Source organism: Chiloscyllium plagiosum, unplaced genomic scaffold (genome assembly GCF_037043375.1).
Source record: "Chiloscyllium plagiosum isolate Xiang-an unplaced genomic scaffold, Cpla_swu_hap1 HiC_scaffold_8, whole genome shotgun sequence".
Taxonomy (NCBI): domain Eukaryota; kingdom Metazoa; phylum Chordata; class Chondrichthyes; order Orectolobiformes; family Hemiscylliidae; genus Chiloscyllium; species Chiloscyllium plagiosum.
Genome location: NW_028270146.1, coordinates 94,887,072 through 94,900,215, shown reverse-complemented (window position 1 = coordinate 94,900,215; position 13,144 = coordinate 94,887,072). Strand labels below are relative to the sequence as shown.

Sequence of the window (13,144 nt, the reverse complement as noted above, 5' to 3'; positions counted from 1 at the left end):
CAGAGTGGATGTTGGGAAGGTGTTTCCATTGGTAGGAGAGAAGAGGACTCAAGTGCACAGCCTTAGAGTAAAGGGAAAACCTTTTAGAACAGAGATAAGGAGAAACCTCTTCAGCCAGAGAGTGGGGAATCTATGGAATTCATTGCCACAGAAGGCTGTGAAGGCCGGGTCATTGAGTATATTGAAAACTGAGATAGATAGGTTCTTGATTATCAAGGGGATCAAGGGTTACAGGGAGAAAGTGGGAGAACAGGGTTAAGAAACTTATCAGCCTTGACTGAATTGTGGAACAGACTCGATGGGCAGAACGGCCTAATTTCTGCTCCTTATGTTTTATGGTCTTATATCTTATGGCCTTTGGAAGCCTACAACTAAATATCTACCCCAGCGGGCATTCCAGCTCCAAACCATTTGTTATATTAAAAATGGTTAATCTTACGTCGCCTCCTTCATTTGCCAATCACTTTAAATCTTCCTGGAATTGTTACAGTGCAGAAGGAGGTCGCTCAGCCCATCAAACCTACACTGCTTCTTGCCACTTCAGCCAATGGAAACAGTATTCTTTATTTACTGCACCACAACCCTTCACAGTTGTAAACCACTGAATCAAAATGCTTCTCAGCACATAGACATTGCCGTTTCCCGTGCTCCTAGCCATTTTCAGAGCTAACTGGAATGATGCCCATGCAGTTGGCTCGTGTTAGACAGGATTCCCGTCCCTCCATTGTGATAGCCCCTGCTATATCACCATCCCCTGTTACCCTGAGGGGTTGAAATCTCCGAGTCCTTCTGGATAACCCTCTTCGACGTTTCAACTGCAGCAAATGCACAAACTAGAGCAGGAGGAGGCCATTCAGCTTCTCAAGCGGATACTGGCCCAGCTGCTCGGGGGGTGTTGTGACACATCTCTGGAGCAGCCGGGAATTGAACCTCGTTCTCCGGACTCAGAGGTTGCACCACAAGAGCTCCCTCAGCCTTTTCAGTGCTTTTTAACTCCATTTCCCTGCCTTGCATCTGTATCGGTCAATATCCTAAACCTGTTACCCTGAACCTGACTGCAGAACAGACCCTGGCCTCACTGTTGCTGTCGGTGTTACTGTTGCCTATATTAACCCATACATTGGAGCTAATTAAAGAGGAGCATTCAGAACTATTGCTAAAGGCAGTGGAAATGATAACAAGATATCAAGAACTAAGTAACGGTTGGAAAAGCCTGGGTATTTTTAATCAACCTGTTCAGATGTGATGTGTCATACCCTGGGACAGGTGATACTTGAACGTGGAGTTTTCTGACCTTGATGCAAGGTCACTACAAGAGTCCTAAGGTCTCGATAAAACTTTGCAACGTGAGGACAGTTATCAGTGACAATGCTACTGTAAACACATTGGGAAAGACTTTGTGTGATTGTGCTAAGCACGTGATAGTGAGTCGACAGGCTATTTTCCATCTCTCTCACTTTACCCTATCACACAACATCAGGACCTGTCAATGATACCAAATTGGGTGTAAGTTGTGGCTTAGTCAGTAAACTACTTGACTACTTAAACCACTCTAATTGCATTCCAGAGACTAGACCACCACGGTTAGGCTAATACTCCCAGTGCAGTCCTGAGGGAGAGTCACACTGATAAAAGGGTTATATTGAATGAGTCATTAACCCCTGCCTGCCCTCTCTCACGGATGTAAAAGAGCCCTTGGCTCTAGCTGAAGAAGATCAGTTTATGTCTCCTGAAAACCAAACCATCCCTAGATCCACATCACTAAAATAAATTATAGCTACCTCGCTGTCTGTGGGAGCTTGCTGTGCAATGGATTGGTTACCCAGTTCCCTGCACCGAGTGGTTAGGATCTGGAATGCAAAACTGGAGAGTGAGGTCATAGAGTCATACAGCACGGAAACAGACCCTTCGGTCCAACTTGTCCATGCCGACCACGTTTCCCAAACTAAGTCAGTCCCATTTGCCTGCATATGAGGGCCCATATCACTCTAAACCTTTCCTATTCATGCACCTACCTACATGACTTTTAAATGTGGCAACTGTATCTGGATCCACCACTTCCTCTGACAGTACATTCTGCACACGAACCACCTCTGTGTGAAAAAGGTGCCCCTCAGGTCCCTTTAAGGAAAGATTCACTGAATGACAGGCTGGGAAGTGGGAGCAGTTCACTTGCTCCTGTGGGCAATCTATACGGATAGTATGGGCCTAATGGCCTCACTCTGTGATGTCAACGTTTATGATGGCAACAGTATCCACACTTCAAGAGTGTTTCATCGGTATGAAAAATCGCTTTGAGACACCCCGAGGTCATGAAAGGCTAAATTTGACTTTTCTTTTGGGATTAGCTCACCCACAGAGAAAACTGACCGATTGAACTCAACTCAACTTCCAAAACTATTCTGGGAGAGTGGCACAATTTATGGAACTGGACTCTCAAACCAGAAGGAGAAATCGAGGGCTGCAGATGCTAGAAATCAGAGTCGAAAAGTGTGTTGCTGGAAAAGCAGAGCAGGCCAGGCAGCATCCAAGGAGCAGGAGAAATGATATTTCGAGCATAAGCTTTTCATCAGGAATGTGCGCTTACGCTCAAAATGTTGACTCTCCTGCTCCTCGACTGGCTGTGTTTTTCCAGCACCACACTTAACGACTCATAAACCAGAAGCCTGTATTCGTGATTGAGAGAGTGATACTGGGTCCAGAATCCCTGCAGTGGAAGCTGGCCATTTAGCCCACTGAGTCTACAACAGCCCTCTGAACAGCGTCCCATCCAGACCCAAACCCCCTCCCCTATCCCAGTAACCCTACATTTCCCATGGCTAATCCCCGGACACTATGGGCAACTTAGCATGGCCAGTCCACCTAACCTGCACATCTTTGGACTGCTGGAGGAAAACCGGAGCACCGGGAGGAAACCCACACAGAGACGGGGAGAATGTGCAAACTCCACACAGACGGTTGCCCGAGGCTGGAATCGAACCCGGGTCCCTGGCGCTGTGAGGCAGCCGTGCTAACCACCGAGCCACCGTGCTGTGGCAGTTGGAAAATTTGAATGAAACACAGAAGAAAAACAAACAAATGTCACTAAATGTGACTGTTGTTCAAAAACAAATATCAGGTTCACCCACATCCTTAAGGGATGGGAATCTGCCACCTGTAGCTGGTCTGGCATATCGATGATGATTGATTCTTACCTGACCTTTGAAATGGCCTGGTCAAGTCATTCAGTCACACAGAAGAAGGTGGCTCCACCACCCCTCTCAAGGACAATTTGAGATGGACAATAAATGACAGCAATGTCAGTGAAGGGGGAGCTGTAACTCAGAGTGAGGCCAGTGCCCCCCAAGGCCTTGTGAACACAAGCACATACCAATTAGAGTAGGCCACTCAGCCCTTTGAGCTTGCCCCTCCATTCAACAATCATGATTGATCTAATTCTAACATTAACTCTACATTCCTGCATATCCCCAACAATCTTTCCCACACCTTGATAATCAAGAATCTATTTCAGCCTTAAAAATATTTAAAGATTCTGCATTCACTTTTGAGGAAGGGAATTCCAAAGACTTTAAACCCTCAGAAAAAAAATGTTTCCTCAACTCTATTTTCAATGAGTGCCCCTTAGTTTTAAACTATGACCCCACTAGATGTAGATTCTCCCAAAAGAGGAAACATGCTTTCAACATCCACCTGGTGAAGTCCCCTCAGGATGTTATATGTTTCAATTGAGTTACCTCTGATTCTTTTAAATTCAACAGGATAAAGGTCTGCTCTGTCTAGCCTTACCTCATAAGGCAATCCACTAATTTCAAGTGGTAGTCGAGTTTACCTTCTCAGAACTGCTTCCAATTCATGAACATCCTTCCATAAGTACAAGTATTGAATGCAGTAGTCCAGGTGCAATCTCTCACCAATGCGACGTAATGTTCATCATGTTTAACTAAAGCATAACCTTATTCTTATTTAAATTCCCCTTACAACAAACCATAACAAGCTTTCCTGATTACTTGTTGCTCCTGCATACTAACCTGCTTGTGATTTATACACTACAGATCTCTCTGCATCTCAGAGCTCTGAAACCTCTCAGCATTTTGATAATATGCTTCCTTTTTTATTCTTTCTGCTAAACTGACAATTTCACACATTCCCACATAATACTCCATTTGTGAGATCATTGTCCACTCATATCTATCTGTGGGAGTCAGTTTGCTCAGTTGACTGGTTTGCAATGGGGAGTGTTTCCCAACAGCGTGGGTTGATTCCCATCACCGGTTGAGGTTACCATGATGGACTCTCCTTCTCAACCTCTCCCCTTTGCCTGAGGCAAGGTGACCCTCAGGTTAAACCACCACCAGTTGTCTCTCTCTCTCCCTCTTTAATGAGAGAGCAGCCCTATTGATCTTTGGGGCTACAGTGACTTAAGAAGGATCTCTTTGTGGATTCCATGTGTTTCCTCACAGCTCACTTTCCTACCTATCTTTCCATCATCAGCAGATTATGTTTCAATACCCTTCATCCATATCACTATATGAATTGTAAAGATTAGGCCCCAGCACCAAACACTGTGGCACACTACTCCTGGCATCCTGACAGCCTGAAAAAGACCCATTCAATCCTCCTCTCTACTTCCTGTTAGAAATATATTCCCCCTCCTACGCCATAAACTTGCAAATTCTGTAATAATCTTTGAAGCAGCACCCTTATCAAATGTCTTCTGGAAACTGAATTACATATATCCACAGGTTTCCCTTTATCTATAGCACAAGTTACTTCCTCAAAAAACTTCAATGAGTTAAGTAAAAAGGATTAATTAAAAAGGTCTCTGACAAGACCACATAGGCTCTGCCTGATTACTTTGCACTTAACTTGGCTTGGTGGGCCGAAGGGCCTGTTCCTCTGCTGTATTGTATTGTGTTCTCCAAGTGCCCATTATAACATCTTTAATAAGAGCTTCTAACATTGACAGTTGTTAAGCTAACTGGCCTGTAGTTTGCTTTCTGCCTCCCTCCCTTTTTCATGAAAGGAGTTACATTAGCTATTTCCAATCTAAAGGAAACTTCCCTGAATCGAATCAATTAAAACCAACTTGCCAACTCTTCCACTGGCTACTTCTTTTAAGACCCCAGGATGATATCCATCAGGACCTGGGGACGTGTCAACTCGCAGTCCCAACAATTTACTCTGCACTACTTCCCTGGTAATTGTTAATTTCTTGAGTTCCTCCCTCACTTCCAATTCCTGATTTATAGTTATTTCCAGGATGTCCCTTCTATCCTCTCTAGGAAAGACACAAAATGTTCAATTCGTTTGCCACCTCTTTAGCTCCTATTACTAAGTCCTTCGACTCATTTCTAGAGGACAAACTTTGTTAACTCTTGTCTTTTTCAAATATCTGAAGAAACCTTTCCTCTTCATTTTTACTCTTTTGCAAATTTTCCCTTATACTCTAACTTTTCCCTCCTTTATTAACTTTTTAAAATAATTCTTTGCTTCTTTTTAGATTCAGTCTCATCATCTAACCTGCCATGTATTGTTGCAGAATTATTTATCTTTCTCTTTGAGTCTGAAACTGTCTTTGACTTTTGATTTAACTATAGATGGCTGATCTGTCCCTTAGAATCTTTCTTATTTGTTGGAATGTATCTGTTTGGGACTTTGTGGAATATCCCCTTTTGCTAGCTCAGCTTTCATGCTCTCTTGTTTGCCCCTGTTTAAAACCAAAAATAGGAATCTTGAACCCTCACTTCCCTTGCTCAAACTGTATGTAAAATTCAATCATATTATGGTCACTGCTACTCACTTTGAGACCAGCAATTAAACCTCTCTCATCTGCTTCCTGAATTTAGGTCATTCCTCTCTATTGTGCTAACATCATCTTTAATTTACATAGCCACTCCTCCACCCTTTCCGAACGTCCTCTCCTTCCTAAATGTCACATAACCTTCAATGTACAAAGTCCTAATCTCGATCAGCTTGCAGCCACAACTCAGTAATCATCTCGCTATGTACTGCAGCTAATAAATGAAAATATTAAGCTTGGAACAACCCAGTAACTGTAGAAACCACTGAGTCGCAGCCTCACGCATGATCGTGGATGACCGTACCTGCTTCAGATGTTTGGAAATGGATCCAGTCGGTGAATTCAGATTGCCCAACTTCATTGCTGCACATGAGTCTAACACCATAGGATGTGAAAGGCTTCAGGCCACTGATGACGTATCTGTATGGTGGCACACTGAAGGTCCTCTCAAAGGAGATGTTGGATTTTGTCCGAGCATCTACCTTGTTGGGATCAGAAACCTAACGAGAGAGAGAGACACAGATACACAAGTTCACATAATCTTGTTAGATTATACTCAACTAATACACTGTTTCCAGTTCAGCAATGTTGGAAGGAATAGCAGGCTTCTAGTGTTATTTAGTCCACTCCAAAACTGCTCCACTCTCACTGACACCGTCTCACACTCTGTACCTGTCTCTCCCTCACTGACACCGTCTCACACTCTGTACCAGTCCCTCCCTCACTGACACCGTCTCACACTCTGTACCTGTCCCTCCCTCTCTGACATAGTCTCACACTCTGTACCAGTCCCTCCCTCACTGACACCGTCTCACACTCTGTACCTGTCCCTCCCTCACTGACACCGTCTCACACTCTGTACCTGTCCCTCCCTCACTGACACAGTCTCACACTCTGTACCTGTCCCTCCCTCACTGATACCGTCTCACACTCTGTACCTGTCCCTCCCTCACTGATACCGTCTCACACTCTGTACCAGTCCCTCCCTCACTGACACCGTCTCACACTCTGTACCAGTCCCTCCCTCACTGACACAGTCTCACACTCTGTACCAGTCCCTCCCTCTCTGACACAGTCTCACACTCTGTACCAGTCCCTCCCTCACTGACACCGTCTCACACTCTGTACCAGTCCCTCCCTCACTGACACAGTCTCACACTCTGTACCAGTCCCTCCCTCACTGACACCGTCTCACACTCTGTACCTATCCCTCCCTCACTGACACAGTCTCACACTCTGTACCTGTCCCTCCCTCACTGACACCGTCTCACACTCTGTACCAGTCCCTCCCTCACTGACACCGTCTCACACTCTGTACCAGTCCCTCCCTCACTGTCACCGTCTCACACTCTGTACCTGTCCCTCCCTCTCTGACACCGTCTCACACTCTGTACCTGTCCCTCCCTCACTGACACCGTCTCACACTCTGTACCAGTCCCTCCCTCACTGACACCGTCTCACACTCTGTACCTGTCCCTCCCTCACTGACACCGTCTCACACTCTGTACCTGTCCCTCCCTCACTGACACCGTCTCACACTCTGTACCTGTCCCTCCCTCACTGACACCGTCTCACACTCTGTACCAGTCCCTCCCTCACTGACACCGTCTCACACTCTGTACCAGTCCCTCCCTCACTGACACCGTCTCACACTCTGTACCAGTGTGGGGTGGACGGGCAGACAAATCTCAGAACCCTCTCATGGTTTTGCCCCAGGGCGTGGCCAATCTGGCCAAGAACAGGTCCAGGCAGTGAGCCTAAGAGGGGCTCATCAGTTCTTTCTGCCCCTCTCCGGATTAGATCTGTGCTCGGGTGTCCCTGAAACAGGCAATGCTGAGCGGTACGGTGGAGGCCTTTCATGAACAATGGGTGCCGGGGGGGGGCGGCTTGGAGGGCATCATCAGGTTGAGTAATGAAATTTTGACTAGCGCAAGTTGCCATGTGATGTTTTTTAAATGTCTGTGCTTGTTCTCGGTTTTGTACCTGGAAAGGGGCCGCTTTTTTTATCTTTTGTATTGATTTTGGATCCCGGGAAGAGCCAAAGGGGGCTTTCATTTAAACTCCAGACCATCCCTATCTGGAGAGGAGCCTGCCTGTGCATTTGAAACGCTTGTTGTCCCTGTCCCTGGATGAGAACGGAGCAAAAATTTGATTTTAATTGTGTGAAGGACAGTTTATTTTACATTTTAGCTCCTTGTGGTCCCTGCCCTAGGAGTGAATGGTGGGGTCATAGTCAAGGGAGAACCAAATTTGTGTGTGTTTATTTACTTACTTTTATTTCTCTTCAAGTAACAGAGAGCTCATTTTTGTTTAGGGAAGTCGAGGTAACTTCTGTTTCAAACCAGTAGTGCACGTGCCCTGTCTGGGAGTGTCTGATGGGGGCAGTGTTGGGGGAGTCTTGGCTTTTTCTGTTTCTATCTCTGGTTTAAAAGAAGTAGAGGTTTGCTTTTTGGACTGGAGGCCTGTGACCAGTGGTGTGCTGCGAGGGTTGGTGCTGGGTTCACTGTTTTTGTTGTCACCTATAGGAATGATTTAGATGTAAATGTAGGAGGAATGGTTACTAGGTTTGCCAATGACACCAAGAAAGGTGGTGAAGTGGACAGTGAAGAATATTATCTCAGAGTACAACGGGACCTTGATGAGATGGGCCAATGGGCTGAGGTGTGGAAAATGGAATGTTCTATGACTCTATTGAATGGTTAAGCACGATTGATGGGCTGAAAGGCTTACTGGTGCTCCTATTTTCTCTACCTCCTAGCATTTTCTGAAGCAAATTCAGGAAGAAACTGATCAGTTTTGGTATTGAGAGAACTCAGACATCACAAGCATAACCAGGTTGTTGGTTCGAGAAAGAAAAACTAGATGGAAAAGAATGCACCATCTATGGCTAACGAGCCAAGGTGAGGATAGAGTTGAATCAAGGTAAAAGATTAAAAATGCTGGGAACCTCAGTGGTAAACCAGGAGAAAACATTAGAAATCTATAAAGATGGCTAAAACAAAATAGAACATTAAGTGGTTAAGGTCTATTCTATTCTTAAAATATAACATATTATACAAACAGGAGGTCTGGTTAATAAAAAGCAACATAAACTAGTGAATTAAATACTTCACAAAACTCATTCAGAATGGCAGAACAGGTGATGCGTCAAGACTGTAGTATATGGGAGCTCCTGGATGCCGTTATGATCCAGGCAAACGTGTCTGTGGTTGATGTTGGAAGGCTGAGCAGCTTTGGGTCAGGGTTTATGAGCTGGAGGCTGAACGACAGACACTAGCATTAGGGAGGGGGAGAGATACCTGGACCTTTGTACCAGGAGGCAGTCACACCAGTAAGGATGGGACAGGATCTGCTGTGTGGTCGGGGGAGAAGAGTAGGGCAGGTTAGGGAACCCAGAGGTGCAGCACAGTCAGGCTCTGCAATAGTCCGATAGCTTTAAGGTTCTCTGAGCTTGTTTGGATGAGATCCAGGACTGCGGGATAGATGTACAAACTGGCTGTGGCACAGGTGTAGGGAGCAGCAAAGAATGCAGTAGTATTGGTAGGTGATAATATAGTGATGGGGATTGGCTCTGTTAGAATCATAGAACCCCTATAGTGTGGAAGCAGACCATTCAACCCATTGAATTCAACCAATCCTCCAGACAGCATCCCTCCCAGAACCACCCCCAGCCCCCACCCTTTCCCTGTAATTCTGCATCTCCCATGGTTAACCCACCCAGCCTGCACATCTCTGGACACTTTGAGGCAATTTAGGCCAATCCACCTAATGTGCACATCTTTGGATTGTGGGAGGAAACCGGAGCAGCCGGAAGGAACCCACACAGACACTAGGAGGCACCGAAGAGCGAGGGGCGAGGCAACTGTGTTGCCTTCCTGATGCCAGGGTCTGTTGTGGTTCACGTAGATACCAATGGTGTAAGTTGAGGGGCTCCGCATACAGAGCATGTCAAACGCAACACGAAATGGAAAGCAACACTGCAGCATTTATAATCTCTGGATCATTAGCTCAGTCTTGTGCAAGTTGGCGCAGGGTACATCAAAGTAAAAGAGAGATGAAAGTGTAGCTCAAACACTTGTATGGGAGAAGTGGATTCCAATTCAGGGGCAAGAGCAGGATGTACCTTTGGGACAATCGACACTTGATCTTGCCAACCACAGAAATCGGGGGAAAGTGAGAATATACTAAACTAGCGTGGGCGAGGGAATGATGTGGGGTATATCAAAGAATAGAGACAAGGTCCGAGAGGAGAACAGGATTGTGGGATACGAGGGTTAGAGATGGCAGGAAGGAGCAGAGAGGGAAAACTAACCTCGGAGTACACCAACAAGCAACATTATAAAGAAAACAGAAAGGCAAAACTATCAGAATGCACGTAGCACTCACGACAAAATAAACAGATACTAGTGTCACTGCAGAAGCTCCTGACCCCTGACTTGTCCAAGAGCTTCCCGTGTGAGGTAAGACCCTGCTCCTTTGAGGAGCAGCAGCTGCAGCTGGGTTTTTAACTCCGAGCCAACAGCAGCTTCCACACTCGGCAGGCTGGGAGCGGGGAGAACCTGGGCGCTGACGCCCAGGAGGCAACAACGGCAGCTGCGCTCCCACACCGCGGCGGAAGAAACACTGCCTGCCTGAAAATCCGACAGAGGCAAAGGGCTCGCGGATTGGAAAATCCTTGTTCACGAGCCCAAATGAGTGATTGACGAGCTGTTGTCCAGGCTAGGGACTGAATGTTCTCGAAGAGGCAAGCAGGCAGAGGGCCATTTTGAAGCTGGCGACACTGGCGGTGCACCTCCAAGGGTCAGGCAGGGGGAGGCGCTGCGAGGCTCGCAAGTAACAGTAAAGTGAGTCCGATGTGTTACCCGAGGTTACAGATTCTCTGAACTTAATGGCGCTAAATCAAAGCGCTGTTAAACAGGGCAACGTTGAATGACATTTCTAAAAGACTCACTAATAAACCCAGTGAGAATCAAACAGGAATTTGTTCATGATGGCCTCTGATGCACCATAATAATTCTGTAATTCTGTTGCTCGGGGGGGGTGGGGGGGTAGCAATGTGGAACTTATTACCACAGGGAATTAATAGGTTTAAGGGGGAAACAAGTGAAATATTCAAAGGAGTTTGGAGTGTCAGGATATTTTGAGTAAAGTTTGACAAAGTGAGCTGGGAGTAAAGTGGGCGACATGATGGCTCAGTGGTTAGCACTGCTACCTCACAGCGCTAGGGACCAGGGTTCAATTCCCACCTCGGGGAACTTTCTGTGTGGGAGTTTGTACAATCTCCCCGTGTCTGCGTGGGTTTCCTCCGGTTTCCTCCCACTGTCACAAAGATGTGCAGGTTAGGTGAATTGGCCATGCTAAATTGCCCGTAGTGTTAGGTGGATTAGTCAGGGGTAAATAGAGGGGGGTGGGTTTCTCTTCGGAGGGCCGGTGTGGACTTGTTGGGCCGAAGGGCCTGTTTCCACACTGTAGGGAATCTAATCTAATCTTATGATCACATCAACCGGTTGCTCTGAATGGTTGTGGTGTTATTTTGAATCCGCACCGTTCTACATAAAAGAAGGGATCAGCTTGCTTTCTAACTCGCCTGATCTTAACTCTGTGTCAGCAGGTGACATTTGAAGGTGTTAAAATCTTGCCCATTACGTCCAAAGGGAACCAGTTTTATCTGAACTCTGCTGCGGGGCGTGTCTGAACGTACCTGAGCTGTGCAGTTCTGCAGCTTCGAGAAGCCATCGAAGGTGACAGTCCAACTGATGCTGACGTTGGCGGCAGTCTCGTTGCTAACTCTCACCTTGATGGGCTTGGCTGGCAGGACTGAACAAGAAACAACAATTGGTGCACAGCAAGAGGCAAGGAACGGGCCTCGGACCGTGGTGCCAATGCAATTCCCCTGCCCAGCGAGTGTATCGTGTGGGTAATGATGGCCCAACCACAGTGCTCCCCCCCCCCAGAACAGAGGCTCTACCCAATACTCCGCATCCAGGATGTGTCTGCTCATTGGATTGAAAACGACAGAACAAGAGTGAATTATCACTGCATGTGCTTGGGAATCATGCAGCACCTCACTCTTAGGTGTGACTGTCCTCGAAACACATCAGGCAGCCTGAAGGACCACGACGGACTGAACTGCGCACTGTTACCGAGACAGCCTTCCCCCAAACAGGGCAGTTCCCCCTTAAAGAGGGACGTGCATTAGCGGTCTCCAATTAAAACCACATTACCAACAGTTACCACGACTCACAAAGCAACAGCAAAAAGTTCTCTCTCTTAAATAGGGAAGGGGGGGGCAGAAAGCGGCAAAGTGTGGGGGGGAGAAAGGAGTGTGGGAGGAGTAAGGGGTGAGGGGTGGGGGTGGGGAGAAAGGGGTGGGGGGAGAAAGGAGTCAGGGGTGGAGGTGGGGGGAGAAAGGGGACAGGGGTGAGAAAGGGGTGAGGGGGAGAAAGAGGGGTGGGGGGAGAGAGAGAAAGAGGGGTGGGGGGAGAGAGAGAAAGAGGGGTGGGGGGAGAGAGAGAAAGAGGGGTGGGGGGAGAGAGAGAAAGAGGGGTGGGGGGAGAGAGAGAAAGAGGGGTGGGGGGAGAGAGAGAAAGAGGGGTGGGGGGAGAGAGAGAAAGAGGGGTGGGGGGAGAGAGAGAAAGAGGGGTGGGGGGAGAGAGAGAAAGAGGGGTGGGGGGAGAGAGAGAAAGAGGGGTGGGGGGAGAGAGAGAAAGAGGGGTGGGGGGAGAGAGAAAGAGGGGTGGGGGGAGAGAGAAAGAGGGGTGGGGGGAGAGAGAAAGAGGGGTGGGGGGGAGAGAAAGAGGGGTGGGGGGGAGAGAAAGAGGGGTGGGGGGAGAGAAAGAGGGGTGGGGGGAGAGAAAAAGAGGGGTGGGGGAGAGAGAAAGAGGGGTGGGGGAGAGAGAAAGAGGGGTGGGGAGGGAGAGAAAGAGGGGTGGGGAGGGAGAGAAAGAGGGGTGGGGAGGGAGAGAAAGAGGGGTGGGGAGGGAGAGAAAGAGGGGTGGGGAGGGAGAGAAAGAGGGGTGGGGAGGGAGAGAAAGAGGGGTGGGGGGGAGAGAAAGAGGGGTGTGGGGAGAGAAAGAGGGGTGGGGGGGAGAGAAAGAGGGTTGGGGGGGAGAGAAAGATGGGTGGGGGGGGAGAGAAAGAGGGGTGGGGGGGAGAGAAAGAGGGGTGGGGGGAGGGGAGAGAAAAAGAGGAACACCTTAAAGGAACAATGTGTTGAATGGAGTCAGTTCCAGAACTGAGGGCGGGAAGGCCACAGCCTGGAATGGTGAGACCCATTAAAGTTGGGGAGGGGGTTGCACGAGGAGAGCATTGGACGGTTGGAGAGATTACACAGATAGGGAAGGG

The 13,144-nt window shown here is 47.8% G+C and overlaps 1 protein-coding gene across 4 annotated transcripts in view; it reads right to left on the bottom strand.

Annotated features, from left to right (window-relative positions):
• Positions 1-13,144, bottom strand: part of tyro3 (TYRO3 protein tyrosine kinase) — a 90,319-nt gene that overhangs the window by 47,572 nt on the left and 29,603 nt on the right. For all 4 annotated transcript variants that reach the window (XR_006312856.2, XM_087990122.1, XM_043698215.2 and 1 more), the window contains 2 exons: positions 11,502-11,617; positions 6,105-6,300 (listed from right to left, as the gene is read on the bottom strand). Coding sequence is in view for 3 of the 4 variants with exons in the window: in XM_087990122.1 (XP_087846248.1) it covers positions 6,105-6,300; positions 11,502-11,617 (312 nt within the window). In the remaining variant the exon portion in view is untranslated. The remainder of the gene's footprint in view (positions 1-6,104; positions 6,301-11,501; positions 11,618-13,144) is intronic.